The sequence below is a fragment of the Canis aureus genome, chromosome 8 (genome assembly GCF_053574225.1).
Source record: "Canis aureus isolate CA01 chromosome 8, VMU_Caureus_v.1.0, whole genome shotgun sequence".
NCBI lineage: Eukaryota > Metazoa > Chordata > Mammalia > Carnivora > Canidae > Canis > Canis aureus.
Genome location: NC_135618.1, coordinates 28,401,976 through 28,418,598, shown reverse-complemented (window position 1 = coordinate 28,418,598; position 16,623 = coordinate 28,401,976). Strand labels below are relative to the sequence as shown.

Here is a 16,623-nt window from a genome sequence, read left to right as displayed (position 1 = left end):
AGTGGTTACAGGTAGAGGGAGAGATGTGCAGGAGAGAAAGAGGGAGGGGAGAGTGGAAGGCTGAGGACTCTGGAAAGACCATGAGCAGGGACACAAGGAACAGGGAAGAGAGAACAAGAAAGGGGAGAAGGGAACTCAGGAGAGATGACAGAGGATAAGTATGGGGATGAGAGTGAAAGAGAAAACAGGAGAGGAAAGAAAGGAGAGACTGTGAGAAAGCACACAAGGAAGGGGGACAGAGAGGAAAGGGTCAACAAATGAGAAGGGAGAATGGGGAGCCGGGAAGAGAAAGAGGGGGGAGACAGAGAAAGGATATTATCCTTGAGAGCTGTACACATAAATAATAATTGCACTGCAAAATATTGTATGACTTCAAAAAAGAAAAAGAAAACACTCAGGCAGAGTCAAACACTGGACACTCTACTGCTTCCCCCAATCAGAGATGGCAAAAGGCCAACTTGGCCTCTAAATACTACTAGGCTCAGAAGTGAGAGCAGATGTTCCAATATAGTCTCTCCAGCATAGAAACACTCTCCAAATATTTGATTAATTATCCAAATTGAGCAAGAGTATAAAAAGGAGTATTTTTCATAAAAGCAGAGCTGAAGAGGGTAAGTAATATAAAATCATATTAGGAAACAATTATTTTAAATAAATTAATAGCAAAATATCCCTTTACAAAAGAAAAAGAAACATGACTGTTTTCATATAGTGAAACTTTCTTCTTCTAAAAAAAAAAAATAGGTTAAGAGTTAAGAAAATCCCCCATCTAGCAAAAAAATCTGTCTTACCTCTAAGCAAAAGAACTTAGATACAAAAAAAAAAAAAAAAAAAAGAGGTATATGTTGTACATTCCAATTAAAGACTATTCAAAAATAGGTAAAATGAATCTACTAAGTTAGGGAAGTGGTTGTTACCCTTGGGGTGCTACATGGGAAGAAACCAGGAGGAGGCATGAGAGGGGGTTTAAGGGTTCAAGTTACACAAATGTGTTCAATTTGTGAACATTCATGTGCTCAAGATTTGTGTATTTTCTGTATTTCTTATACTTTAATAAAAAAGTTTTTTAAAAGTCTTACCCATAAGAGAAAGCATCATTATCTCTCCATTTTGAAATAACAGATGCTGCCAATCCAGCCAAAATGGCAGTGCTATCGAAAAACATGTGAAAAGAGTCGGAAATCAAGCCTAAGCTGTAAAAGAACAGACATATTGGCATATTATAACAGTAATCAAATAGTGAGCATTCTTCTCTAAATTCTTTAAATGTCCTGTGCTTACCGGGTAACTAATCTTCTAAATAGACAACCCTGAAATATGATACATAGAGAGATAGTAACAGTAAGTTTTAAATATCTGAGGACTCTGACGCCCGTTGCCCAAGAAAAAAACCGAGCTTCTGGTGAAAGAGGGGTAGAAACAAAGCTAGCTGCTACTGGATGAGGGGCAGGGATCTGCCCACCCTCTGGTCACTGGCAAAGGTCAGCTGTCACTGAAAGAGAGGGAGAAAAAACCAGCCACGTGCTGCTGGGGGCAGTCTGAAGCCAGGTTGGGCCCAAGATCTTACACTGATAAAAAGCAAAGGTTGCTGCTGTTTAAAGAGGGGTAAGAGGGATCCCTGGGTGGCGCAGCGGTTTAGCACCTGCCTTTGGCCCAGGGCGCGATCCTGGAGATCCGGGATCGAATCCCACGTCGGGCTCCCGGTGCATGGAGCCTGCTTCTCCCTCTGCCTATGTCTCTGCCTCTCTCTCTCTCTCTCTGACTATCATAAATAAAATAAAAATTTAAAAAAAAAAAAAAAATAAAGAGGGGTAAGACAGTTTTTCCTTCTCTTGATACCAAGCTGTCGGGAGAGGTGGGAGAAGGGGAAGGAACATTAATAATGCCCATTCTGGAACTCAGGTGTCAAGGGACTGCCTAAAACTAAGGCTCCAGGAGGAGAACCAAATTCTCTCTCCTCCGTAACCGAAGTCTTGACTAGAATATAAAACCAGAGCAATCTACCTCTGAGAGCTGAGCAAGAGCACAGAGATTCCCCTGTGGCAAGGTGTGTAGGACCTGCTGAAAACTGACAATGGAGCAAGAACACGGAGAAAAACCCTCCAGGGTCCCAAACCCTACACTAAACATAAGGTGGTAAAAGTCACTTTAAAAAAGCCACTAAAAAATAAGTTAGTGACTTATTGAAATTAACTATGAAGAACAAAAATACAAAACCCAGCTAGTCAACTATTGATCAGACTCAAAACCTCACATTAATGGCCTGACAAAATAATAAGTGTGCACATTTCTGGGCATCAATACAATTAACCTTGGTCCCTACCTTCCCCTGCTCATGCTCTCTCAAATAAATAAATAAAGTCTTAAAAACAAAACAAAATAAAACAGAAAAAACCTTGGTCCCTTTATTTTTTTAAACATAATATCCAACACTCAATAAATATTTATAGACACATAAGATCAAAGGGCCAAAAAACCACCACCAACAAAAATCCCACTGTCAAGAGCTAAAGCAATCAACAGAATCAGAATCAGAAAAGGCCTAGAGATTGGACTATGATGGAGACTTTAAAACAAATATGACTAATATGTTAAAGGATGTTGTATAAAGTTGGAGAAAATTCATGAATCGGGGACTTTTCACAGAGATAAAAACTATAAAAGATTCAAATGGAAATGACAAAAACATTTTTAAAAAATCATAATATTGAAGATAAATAATAACCTACATGGGCTTCTGAGCAGAAGGAACACGAAAGAAAGAATCATGTCAAGAGAAATTATCCAAAGTAAAACAAAGAAGAAAAGGAGTGGGGAAAAAAAAAAAACAAACAAAAAACAAAGCAGTAAAAGTCTTTAACAGTATTAAGGAGACTAAAATACAAATATTTGAACTCTCAGTACTGGAGAAGAAAGAATAGAGAAAGTATTTAAAGAGGAAATGCTTGAGAATTTTTAAAAACAAACCACATATTCAAGACATTTAAAATATCCCAAGCTGGGACGCCTGGGTGGCTCAGCGGTTTGGTGCCTGCCTTCAGCCCAGGGGGTGATCCTTGGAGACCCAGGATCGAGTCCCGTGTCAGGCTCCCTCCATGGAGCCTGCTTCTCTCTTTCTGTGTCTCTGCCTCTCTCTCTGTATCTCTCATTAATAAAAAATAAATGAAACCTTTTTAAAAATAAAATAAAATATCCCAAGCTGAGGAAAATCTCTCCACACTTCACAAACTGCTTAATACCAAAGAGAAAGAGAAAATCTTGACAACAGCCAGAAAAAAGAAAAACAAAGATAAAATTAACAGTATATTTTTCATCACAAACTACTCAAGACAGAATAATGGAGTGATGTCCTTAAAGCATTTAAAAAAAAATGTCAACCTTAAATTCTGTATCTAGCAAAATATCTTTCAAAAATGAACACAAAGATTTTTCCAGATAACCAAAGCAGAGAGAACTCATTGCCAGCAGATCTGAGTTAAAAGAATTAAAGTTCTCCAAGCAGAAATATGTTACGATGGAAACTTAGATTTGTGTAAAGAAACAAAGATCACTGAAAATTAGTGGGTAAATACAAAAGATCTTTTTTTCTTATTTTTAGTAACTTTAAAAGATCATTGGAAAAAAAGAGGGAAAAAAACAAAAACTTTGATAATATCAACAAAATTCACAACCTTTAAGTAGACTGACCATGAAAAAAGAGAAAAGACTAAAATTACTAAAATGAGGAATGAAAAAAATACACTACTGACTTTACATAAATAAAAAGAATCATAAGAAAATACTACAGTTACAAGCCAGCAAATTATGTAACATAGATGAAAAAGACACATTCCTGGAAACAATCTTGCAAAAGTGACTCAAGAAAGTTTTTTGAATAGCCTTATAACAAGCTAACAGATTGAATGAACAATTGTAAAACTTCCAACAAAGAAAAGGCCATGCCCAGACAGCTTCACTGGTAAATTCTGCCAAACATTTAAAGAACAATAAATATCAATCCCTTACAAAGACTCAAAAAAAAAAAAAAAAAATGTCAAAAGAATGCTTCCCAACTCATTGTTTAAGAGCAGTATTATTACCCTTATACCAAAATGAGACAACAGACACCACAAGAAATGAAACAGACTAATCTTTCACAAATACACATACAAAAATCTTCAACAAATACTAGCCAATGGAATCTAAGAATATATACTTTAAAAAATACACACTATGACCAAGTGGGATTAATCCCAACATGCAAGGTTGGTTCAATATGTGAAAATCAATTGATCTAATCCATTGTATCAATAGGATTAAAACCAAAAGCCACATGAACACTTCAACAGGTGCAAAGAGTTTGACAAAATTTAACACTTCTCTTTGTAATAAAAACACTCAACAAACTTGGAATAGAGAGAATTTGCTCAATTCTTAAATGGCATCTACAAAAAACCCACAGCACCATTAATGGCCAAGGATTAAATGCTTTCCCCTAAGATCAGATACAAGATGAAGATGTCCCCTCTCACCACTTCTATTTAACATTGTACTGGAGGATCTAACAAGGGAAGTTGGCAGGAAATAAAAGACACCTAGATAGGAAGTGAAGGAGTAAAACTATCACTATTTGCAGATGACAGGATATCATGCATAAAAATCTTAAGACTCTACTAAAAACCTATTAGAATAATTGAGTTTGACAAGATTGCAGGATACAATATCAACATACAAAAATGAACTGTATCTTTGGGGTAAATCCCCAGCAGTGCAATTGCTGGGTCGTAGGGCAGGTCTATTTTTAACTCCTTGAGGAACCTCCACACAGTTTTCCAGAGTGGCTGCACCAGTTCACATTCCCACCAACAGTATAAGAGGGTTCCCTTTTCTCCACATCCTCTCCAACATTTGCGGTTTCCTGCCTTGTTAATTTTACCCCAAAGATACAGATGCAATGAAACGCCAGGACACCTGCACCCCGATGTTTATAGCAGCAATGGCCACAATAGCCAAACTGGAAGGAGCCTCGGTGTCCATCGAAAGATGAATGGATAAAGAAGATGTGGTTTATGTATACACTGGAATACTACTCAGCCATTAGAAATGACAAATGCCCACCATTTGCTTCAACGTGGATGGAACTGGAGGGTATTATGCTGAGTGAAATAAGTCAATCAGAGAAGGACAAACATTATATGTTCTCATTCATTTGGGGAATATAAATAATAGTGAAAGGGAATAGAAGGGAAGGGAGAAGAAATGGGTAGGAAATATCAGAAAGGGAGACAGAACATGAAGACTCCTAACTCTGGGAAACGAATTAGGAGTGGTGGAAGGGGAGGAAGCGGGGGGTGGGGGTAAATGGGTGATGGGCACTGAGGGGGGCATTTGACGGGATGAGCACTGGGTGTTATTCTGTATGTTGGCAAATTGAACACCAATAAAAAAATAAATTTATTATTTAAAAAAACAAAAATGAACTGTATTCCTATGTAGTAGTGATATAAAAAATAATAAAAAACATTTTCCTTTACTTTTTTTTTCATTTTCCTTTACAATAGCATCAAAAAATACATTTAACGAAAAAGTGTAAAACTTCTAAAACTATAGAATATTGTTGAAAATTTTTAAAAAGACCTAAATAAATGGAAAAAAAAAAAAACCATGTTTACAAATCAGAAGACAATACTGTTAGGATGTCAATACTTCCTCAATTGATCTATAGATTCAACTCAATCCTATCAAATTCCCAGACTTCTTTGAAGAAACTGGTCTTAAAATTCATACAGAAAAAAGGGGACCTAGAATAGACAAAATATTGAAAATGAAAAGCAAAGTTGGAGGACTCACACTTCCCAATTTCAAAGTTTACTATAGAGTTACAGTAATCAAATAGTGTGGTGCTGGCACAAAAGTAAACCTATAGAGCAATGGAATAGAATTTAGAATCTAGAAATAAACCTTCACATTTATGGTCAACTAACTTCTGACAAGAATGACAAGATGGAAAGAATACTTTTAACAAATGTGTTGATACAATTGGATACGTACAATGAAAAAATGATTTTTGCTCTTATGTCACACAATACATAAAAAATAACCCAAAATGGATCAAAAACCTAATAAACATGAAAACTAAAACATTCACCACCTTGGATTAGGCAATAGTTTCTTATATCAATAAGACATCAAAAGCACAAGTAACAAAAGAAAAAACAGAAAACACAGACTGGACATCACTGGAATTTTAAAGCTTTTGTTCTTCAAAGAATACTATTAAAAAAGTGAAAAAGGGCAGCCCCGGTGGCCCAGCAGTTTAGTGCTGCCTTCAGCCCGGGGTGTGATTCTGGAGACCCGGGATCGAGTCCATGTCAGAATCCCTGCATGGAGCCTGCTTCTCCCTCTGCCTGTGTCTCTGCCTCTGTGTGTGTGTGTGTGTGTGTGTGTGTGTGTGTGTGTGTCTGTCATGAATAAATAAATACAATCTTTAAAAAAAAGATTTTATTTATTCATGACAGATACAGAGACACAGGCAGAGGGAGAAGCAGGCTCCACACATGGAGCCCGACGTGGGACTTGATCCCTGGGTCTCCAGGATCACACCCGCAGGCTAAAGGTGGTGCTAAACCACTAAGCCACCAGGACTGCCCCATAAAATTTTTTTAAAAAAAGTGAAAAAATACACACATGGGAGAAAATATTTGCCAATTATATATCTGACAAGGGTCATTATATTCAGAATATACAAAGAACTCTATTTTGGGTTTTTGAAGATTTTATTTTTAAGTAATCTCTACACCCAACATGGGGCTCGAACTCACAACCCTGAGATCAAGAGTCGCATGCTCCGCTGACCGAGCCAGCCAGGCACTCCCTATATGAAGAATTCTTAAAAGTCTTCAAAAAGATAAATAATCCAATATTTTTAAAAGATACATTTATTTATTTGAAAAAGAGAGAGAGAGCATACAGGAGGGAGAGTCTTAAGTAGACTTTGTGCTGAGCATGGAGTTGGATGCAGTGTCTGATCTCATAATGCTGGGATCACGACCTGAGCTGAAACTAAGTGGTCACTTAATCAACTATGCCCAAGGACCCAACATAATCCAATTTTTTAAATGATCAGAGAACCTGAATAAAGACACACAAATGGCTAATAGGCACATAAAAGATACTCAACATCATTAACTACCTTTCACGGAAATTCAAATCAAAACAATGAGAAACAGCTTCATACCCACTCTACCATAGCAAAATCAAAGATCACTGGTATATTAAGTTCCCCAGCTGTAGGGAGGCACCAGTTTTGGACAAGTGCCACTGCAACACCGAAGGCTCAGAGAACCTGAACTTTTAACTCTGGAGATCTGAAGTGTACTGCTGGCCACTGCCAGGTCTGTCTGGTATTTCAAAGGATTATTGGGTGCTGCAAATAGGAACTGAAGGGGTAAACTTATTAAACCCATTGACCCTGTGATTGGTTGGTGTTTTCCTGTCATTTTAAAGAGACTAAATATGTCGGGGGGATGGGGTTAGGGGCAGATGTCAAAACACTTGTCCGATTTTAAGATGTTACAATTAAATATGAGCTGATTCTCCCCCCCGCCAAAAAAAAAAAGATCAATAACAAGTGTTGGTGAGGATGTGGAGAAAGCAGAATTCTCACACGCTGCTGGAATATTACTTGGCAATAAAAATAAATCAATGCTAATACATGTAGAATACAGATGACCCTTGAAAACATTATGCTAAGTGTAACAAACCAGTCACAAAGGATCATATACTACGTGACACCATTTATATAAAAAGGTCAGAGTCGGCAAATACATAGAGACAGAAAGTAGATTAGTGGTTACTTAGAATTAGGGTAAATCGGGACAGGAATTAGAGGGTGATGGCTACAAGTGCAAGGCTTCCTTTCAGGGTAATAAAACTTGCCTAAAATTGATTGTTGGGATGATTTTACAGCTCTGTGAGTATACTAATAGCCAATCAACTAAAAGCCATTACCTTAAATGGGTAAATTGTATGGTATATGAATTACATTTCAATAAAGCTAGTTTCTTAAAATGATAACTATCTAAAGCAGGGATCAGCAAGCTATGACCCAGACCACCATCTATCTTCGTAAACAGAATTTTACTAGAGCACAGTTACACTCATCTGTTTAAATACTGTCTATCGTTGCTTCTGTCCTCTAACAGAATACAGAAATCATGAGAGAGACGTTATGGCCCTTGAAGCTTAAAATATTCACCATCTGCTGTTTAGACAAAGTTCACTAACCGCTGGTATAAAGCAAACATAGGTGTACCATATTGTGGAGCTTAAAATATATAAAAGTGAAATAAATGACAATAAAAGCACACAGAATAGATGAAAATAGGAGTATATTATTGTAAGATAAACACATTATTTCTGTTAAAAATTCATATTATGCATGCTAGAATAGTCACCAAAAAAAGTCACTAAAGGAGGAACACAGAATTCTGTATCAATACAAAGCAGATGTTCTACTACTACTGGGAAAAGAGCAGGAAACTCACTCTCACCCAAGACTATCCACATGTACACAGCAGAGTTTTGCTTTCACAGGACGGGCAAAAATGTTGAGGAAAAAAAAAAAAAAACCATACTCTCAAGGCCCAGGCTCACAGGGCCTGCCTAAGACTGAGGCTGGATTAAGTTAATGAATGCCCCTAGTCATTCACCACAAACCTAACCCTGAGTGACAAGAAACAGCAGTCTACAGCTTGGGGGGAGTCGGGGTGGGGGTGGGAATGCCATGAATATGGAGAGCTTCTGTGACACATGCAAAAACTTAACCCAGTTAATGGCCTGACAGAGGACTATTTCTAGTTATAAATACTATAACCCCAATAATCACAGCTCTTTATTCCTAATATCCAGTCTTTGGTCAAAAGTTTCAAGATACACAAAAAAAGAGCAAGAGAAAGAACTCACTGTGAAGAGATAAAGCAACCAACAGAACCAGACCAAGATTCTGGCTCAGATACTGGAACTATCACAATAGTAATTAATATGTTAAAGAATCTATGGAAAAAGGTGAACAAAACATACGACTTACAAAAAAAAAAAAAAAAGCATATGACTTACTAGAGAATTTCAGCATAAAAATATGAAATTTTAAAAAATATTTATTTGAGAGAAAGAAAAGAGTGAGCATGAATGGGATGGGCAGGGGGGTGGGAATCCTAAGCAGATGCCGAGCTGAGTGAGGAGCTTGATCAACATGGGGCTCTCTCCCATGACAATGAGATCACAACCTGAGCCAAAACCAAAGAGACCCATGCTCAATGACTATGCCACCCAGGAGCGCCTGAAATGTTTTTTAAAAAATTAAATGGAAGGGGCACCAGTTGTTTGAGCATCCAACTCCTGGTTTCTGCTCAGGTCATTATCTCATGGTAGTTAGATCAGGCCCCATGAGGGACTCCATGTTCAGTGAGGAGTCCGCTAGGGTTTCTCTCTTTCCCTCTCCCTCCTCCTCTGCCCTTCCTCTGCTCCCATACACGCACTCTCTCTCAAATAAATAAAACCTTTATTACAAAAATTTTTTAAAAATTAAAATTAAATGGAAAAGGAAGAAACAAAAAACAAGTTTATCAGTGCTGAAGAATTCTTCCAATTGGTTTATGAGAGGACTGGACACAGTTGAGGAAAAGAAATCGGTGAACTTGAAGACAGCCCAATAGAAATGTCTGAAAGCAAGCATATCAACAGCTCAATATTTAAAACCAAGGAGTATTAGGGTGGTTAGGAGTACTACTTCTGAAGTCAGAGTACCTGGGTTCAAATCCCAGCTTCACTATTTACTAGTTTTGTGAATCCAAAGTTGCTTAACTACTTGGTACCTCAATTCAGCCATCACTTAAGGTAATAATAAAAAGTGTCATAAATGTTAAAAGGATTAATATATGTGAAACATATTATCACAGTGCTTGCCACATTAAAGCTATATCAATATTCCTATTACCATTACTATCAATAAATCACTATATTAAATATTAATTAACTCATAATATCTAGTGTTCCCAGCATGACCTATAGCTCTTAATAATCTGGTTAGTCTTCCTTAATTATAAGTGCTACAAACTAAAAGTGAAAAACATTCCTCACCTAAGTAGAAAAGGCAGTTTTAAAATGTTCTCATAATTTGGAATAATTATAAAATTAGAAACTGAAGTAAAATACAACAAAAAATACGATAACTTTTTAAAAAGACTTTATTCTAGAGAGAGAGAGAGAGAGAACAAGCCCACAAAGGAGGCGAAGCAGAGGGGCAGTGACAAGCAGTGCAGAGCCCACCAAAGGGCCTGAGACCCTGAGATCATGACCTCAGCAGAAACCAAGAGTCAGACACTTAACCACCTGAACACCCAGGTGCTCCCCCAAAGATAATTTATAAATCTCTTTCAAGTCATCACAAAATATTTTGGAAAATGTCTTAAATTTTATCACGAACTTTGTACATCTTATTCAAATATAGATGCAAAATACGGTTTAAGCACTGTCTGTACCCATGTAATACCCAACTCAAAGCAGAATGAGAAGGAATAAATAAAAAGACTAAATGGGAAAACTGATGCCTGTGGAGGACACAGTAAAGGTCTTATTTTTCATGCAATTCTCTGAGATCTGTTATTTAAAATTTTTCCTTGAATAACTGGATCTTCACAACACTACACACTTGAACCTTAATAGTCACGTAACACTGAAAAGATAACTTTATTGTATTTTGAAATATGAAAGACCCATTTGAAGAACAGCTCTAGTATTATAAAACCACCAATAAAGACATTATGATTTTATTTTCGATGCTATGATAAAGGACTAATATGGTAAGTTACTTTTAAAATTTGGTTTCAGGGCAGCCCCGGTGGCTCAGCGGTTTAGCTCCACCTTCGGCCTGGGGTGTGATCCTGGAGACCCGGGATCGAGTCCCACATCCGGCTCCCTGCATGGAGCCTGCTTCTCCCTCCGCCCGTGTCTCTGCCTCTGTCTCTCTCTCTCTCTCTCTCTGTCTCTCATGAATAAATAAAATGTTAAAAAAATAAAATAAAATAAAATTTGGTTTCAGGGGACGCCTGTGTGGCTCAGCAGTTAAGCATCTGCCATCGGCCCAGGGCGTGATCCTGGAGTCCTGAGATCAAGACCCACATCGGGCTCCCTGGATGGAGCCTGCTCCTCCCTCTGCCTATGTCTCTGCATCTCTCTCTGTGTCTCTCATGAATAAATAAAATCTTTAAAAATAAAATTTGAGTTTCAGAAAATTACCTCTCTTTACTGATAAAAACAATGTAGTTGTATTAGAGTAAAACCTGACAATGAGAATTATTACCCATCCTGCCTTAACTTTATGAAATTTTATAACTAAATTTAAAAGTCAATTTCAGTAATTACATTAATTTACATACTTAGTATGCTTATTTTTTCCACTTTATCCATGGGTCTTGACATTTTTACTTCAAGGATTTAATTTAAGGATTTTATTATATATGAGACTTTTCTTTTAGGTGGCCATAAATTAGCTGTAGAAGAAGGCAGGGCATTCATTCTAAGTAAATATAAATTTAAAAATGTTTACTGATACACTGATGTACATATATATTTAGTAAAACCTGCTATGGGTTGAATTGTGTCCTCTTCCAAATTCTTAATTTGAAGTCCTACATCTCCACTACCTCAGAGTGTGAGCTAATTTGGAAACACGGTCGCTGCAGACAGAATTCATTAAAATAAGGTCAGTAAGGTGGACCCCAATCCAACATGACTGTTGTCCTTATAACATGGGGAAACGTGGAGATAGATGTGCAAAGAGAGTAAAGATATCAGATGAGACTTCTACAAGCCAAGGAATGTGAAAAACTGCCAGAGAAGCAAATGGAGCTAAGAGAAAGCATGAACAGCTTCTTCCTTGCAGACCTCAGAAGTAACTAACATGGCCAATACCTTGATCTTAGAATTTTAGTCTCCAGATCTACAAGACAGTAACTTTCTACTGTGGCTCTTTGTTACAGCAGCCCTAGCAAATTAATACACACTATCTTTTTTATGACAAATTCATTTTAAATATATTTAGTAGACACCAAATGTTGCCTTAATGGGGGAAAAATGATAAACCTTTTCTGTATAAACTAGCAATTACGTTCCCTTTCCAAAAGGCATAGATATAGCTTGGGAATTTTAATACTCATCAAAAGGAGATATCAATTTTATTTAAATTTTAAGTGGATTTAATTTTCATTAAAATGTTAACATTTTCAGTATATTATAAAAATACGATTCTACCTGAAAAACCACCCCCTCTTTTAAATGGAAGAACATCATGTTCTCTTAAAGCATTGAAATATAATCGATTTATTTATTTGTTTGGTTCTTGTTTTAAAGATTTTATTTATTCATTCATGAGAGAAACAGAGAGAGAGGCAGAGACACAGGTAGAGGGAGAAGCAAGGTCCATGCAGGGAGCCCGACGTGGGACTCGATCCCGGGTCTCCAGGATCACAACCTAGGCTGAAGGCAGCGCTAAACCGCTAAGCCACACGGGCTGCCCTTTAAAACTGTTATCTTGACTTGAAAATTGCTCAACTGCAACCATGTAGGCAAACTAATAAGAAAAAGTCTACTTAGTTCTCTGTCCAGCTATCATGTATCAAAGGCTACTCATGAGGAATGTCAATTTTATTGCTCATCTTCAGTATCAGCAAATGTTTCTTATTTTGAATTATCATTTAAATTACATGGCATAAATTTCCTTATAAATATAAACAGCATAGAGAATATTTCAGGCTTTCTGATTTACATACCAAATGTAACCTGATGAAGAAAAATGCGTTGCTAAAAGCAGCATTCTTGTTTTAGGCTCTGATCTATAAACACTATCAGTTTCTAGTTTCTCTAAGATTAATTTTTAAACTCTTTTAAAACTGACTATTTTCTAAAGATATTTTAACAATGAAAACTTCTTAGGATATAAAAGAAAAATCTGTTCATTGAAGCAAAATATAATAAACATGAATAGAACATTTAGCAAAAGAAGCTTTCGGAAAAGGTCTACTGGAGGCAAAAACAAAGAAAGGAAGAAAGAGAGCCCATAAATTGACACTTAACAGACATACCCATCTAATACTATAGATCTTGTTTGGACTGGATCTTGTCTGGATTATTTATAAAACCAACTGTAAAAAGAAATTATGAGACAATAAGAGTTATCTGAACACTCACTAACTAGACATTTGATATTAATAAATTCCTAATTTTTAAAGATGAGAATTGCATTGGATAGTGTATAAAAAGGGGAGGGGGGCTCTTATTTTTTAGAGACTCATACTGAAGTAGTTTTGAAAGAAATTATACTTGGTATCTGTGTTAAAATAACCCAGTGGTGGGACAGATAAGAGCATGAGGAAGGTAAAAGCAAGAGGAAATGAAATAGGCTACATTTCATAAATGTTAAATCTGGTGATAGGGACATGAGGTTTATTAACCTCTCTACTTTTACCTATGTTTAAAATTTTCCATAATAAAATCTATTTTTAAAAGATATATTTATTCATTAGAGACACAGACTGAAAAAGAGAGGCAGAGACATAGGCAGAGGGAGAAGCAGGCTCCTCACAAGGAGCCCAATGCAGGACTCGATCCCGTACCCCGGGATCACGACTTGAGCCAAAAGCAGGTGCGCAACTGCTGAGCCACCCAGGCGTCCCCATAGTAAAAAAAATTTTTAAAGTCTATTGGTAACTAAGCTAACAGTATATTTATAATGGTTGCTAAAGATTAATTCAAAACTGAAGATAAGGAATAATCAAGATTGGATCCCAAGAGTTGGGAAGGTGGAAAAAACTATTAACTACCAATTTATTAGCAAGAAATTAGAATCCTGACATTTCCATAAGTTGCTAAACTAAGGAGAGTTATGATGAAAAACCCTCAACTCCACTACATCCCATTATATAATCCCTTACTTAAAAAAATTCTCAGCAAAATGGAACATTTATCTGCATTTTTAAGGTGAAAAATAAAACCTTGGGATGCCTAGGTGGCTCAATGGTTGAGCGTCTGTCTTTGGCTCAGGGCATGATCCCGGGGTCCTGGGATTGAGTCCTGAGTCCTATAAGGGGCTCTCTGCGGGGAGCCTGCCTCTCCCTCTGCCTGTGTTTCCGCCTCTCTCTCCATGTCTCTCATGAATAATAAAATATGAAAAGAAAGAAAAGAAAAGAAAAGAAAAGAAAAGAAAAGAAAAGAAAAGAAAAGAAAAGAAAAGAAAAGAAAAAGAAAAAGAAAACCTGAAGAAAGCAAAAGTCATCACCAGGAACTGGTAATTAATGTTGTCTTTTGAGAGGGGAAAACTGACAAAAGACTAAGATGAAAAAAAAAAAAAAGACTAAGATGTATCTGTTTTAATTCTATAGAAAAATGTGATTAATAGAATCATTTTCTTTACCAAGGAGTTACACTGCAAACATATGCTATGATATACTATACAGAAGTAGGAACAAATCAATGTCCGGTATAGCCTAAAACATTTCCTGAACAAATATTTACTTTGTTAATACAAAGACATTTACCTTTAGAATTATCTGAATTTGCTCTATGCCTAAGGGGAAAATGACTGCAACACCTTTAGTAAGAAATATTACTGAAATTAAATTTTCTAACAGACAATGAAGTACATAGAACAAAAGAGCATAAGAACAAAGGAAACAATACTGAGATACTAGAAAAGAATCATGGTTAGCAGGGGAAAAAAAAGAAAAAAAGAAAACCTCCAGGATGACAGGTGCTTCTAGGCTCTGCTGCTACTCTGGAAAAAAACCCTGGGCCTCAGTTTTTTATCTATAGGAGACTAGCTTATCTCTTTCTAGTCCCACTTCCTGAGCCTACAGTATCCAGATACTCCCTTTCTTTCTTAGTAAAGAATCCTTGACTTTCAGCAGAATACCTGTTTGACTGGAACAATGATGACATCTGCAACTAGGCATGACCAAAATGATTAAAGGTTTAGCCACTAAAATATAAGTCAAAGTCCTCTAAGTCTATCCAGATAAATCTCCTTAAAAGATACTATGTATACTTTTTACCTCTTTTTCTCTCCATTCTGGATAATCCGATGCTAAGGATGGCTGGAACTCAAACAGCCATCCTGGAAATAAAGTTCTGTCTTATTTAAGAAAACATTATTTGGAGATTTTTCTGTAGCTTGAAAAAGAACTTAATCCTAGATGGTACAAAATCACATACTTATACTATATTAACTTGAGATTAACTAGTTACTCAACAATAAATAGCAATCAAAATGAAATGCTAAAAGGAAAAAGAACCCTAGAAGGAAAGATCACATATGGTATTCCTACCTTTCCTACTAACTTCAAAAAATAAGAGAAAAGTTTAATGGTTTTCTTCCTTTCTAACAGGGGTAGTTAGTAAATTTAGTATAGGTAGACTAACTCCATACATTCTTTATTCCCTCATTCTTCATTCAGCACATATGTATTAAGCACACTATGTGCCATGTATTGAGGTGCCTGAGTAAGATAGAAAAGATCCCTACTTTAATAAAGTTTACATTCTAGTGGAAAAGTAAAAAGCATTGGGTATCTAATGGGGGAAAACACACAAAGAGTTTAGCTATGCTTCCACTGATGACACATTCTCACCATCAAAAATGTAAACCAACTATAACTAAGTTCTTCCTCTATTTTTTAAAAGATTTTATTTACTTATATGAGAGAGAGAGAGAGAGAGAACATACACACACAGAGGAGAGATAGAAGCCGACTCCTCGCTGAGCATGAAGCCTGACATCAGGTTTGAGATTAGGACCTGAGCCAAAGGTAGACACCTAACCAACTGAGCGACCCAGGCATCCCTAAGTTCTTTCTTTAAATAATGAAGGCCCTAAACAAGAAGCAGAACTATTTAACATTTTTTTTGCAACTAGACCAACTGTTCCTATAAAGCTTTACTTGTGAAGAAAGAGCATGTTTTATCCATCTTTTAATTCTGTAATGGAAAAAATTATTGACATTTCATGTTCATAACATCTTGAAACTTAATTCTTATAGAATGAAAATGAACACAGAAATGACTATGACAAACAAACTGAATTTTGGTGACGCATTTATTCAAGGAACTTAAAATCTAATTGAAACTTTAGGAACAGATAATCCAGTCATATAAAGAAATTGTTGATCAGTCAACAAAAAGGACTAAAAACTGTGATATCTAAGTAAGACACAGAAATCCAGATTATGAAAAGGCCCAAGCAATTTTTAAATCTGCCAAGGCTTCAAGAACAATGTGGCTGTATTCCCAATCCACTGATAAAAATTAATATTGGGGAATAAGTGGATATGGAGGTTAACATAATGATGAAAACCTACTGAATGGTTTAGGTATGACAGACACTAGGTCAGAGATAGATTTCAAATGTGGAAGATACAAATATCACAGTCGAAAAGAGTAAACTGGAGGAAAAACAGATCGTAGGATCAGAGGAAAAAGCCACCAAAGGGCAGAAGAAAAAATCATGTACCACTGACGTTTTCCTTATGTACTGATGCATACTGACGCGTGGCTTAGAAGACAATGGCTTTAGTACAGCTGACCCTTGAACAA

The 16,623-nt window shown here is 36.5% G+C and overlaps 1 protein-coding gene across 1 annotated transcript in view; it reads right to left on the bottom strand.

Annotated features, from left to right (window-relative positions):
• Positions 1 to 16,623, bottom strand: part of SLC30A7 (solute carrier family 30 member 7) — a 91,091-nt gene that overhangs the window by 72,008 nt on the left and 2,460 nt on the right. Inside the window, exon 3 of the mRNA XM_077905620.1 lies at positions 1,080 to 1,193. Within this exon, the coding sequence (XP_077761746.1) occupies positions 1,080 to 1,193 (114 nt within the window). The remainder of the gene's footprint in view (positions 1 to 1,079; positions 1,194 to 16,623) is intronic.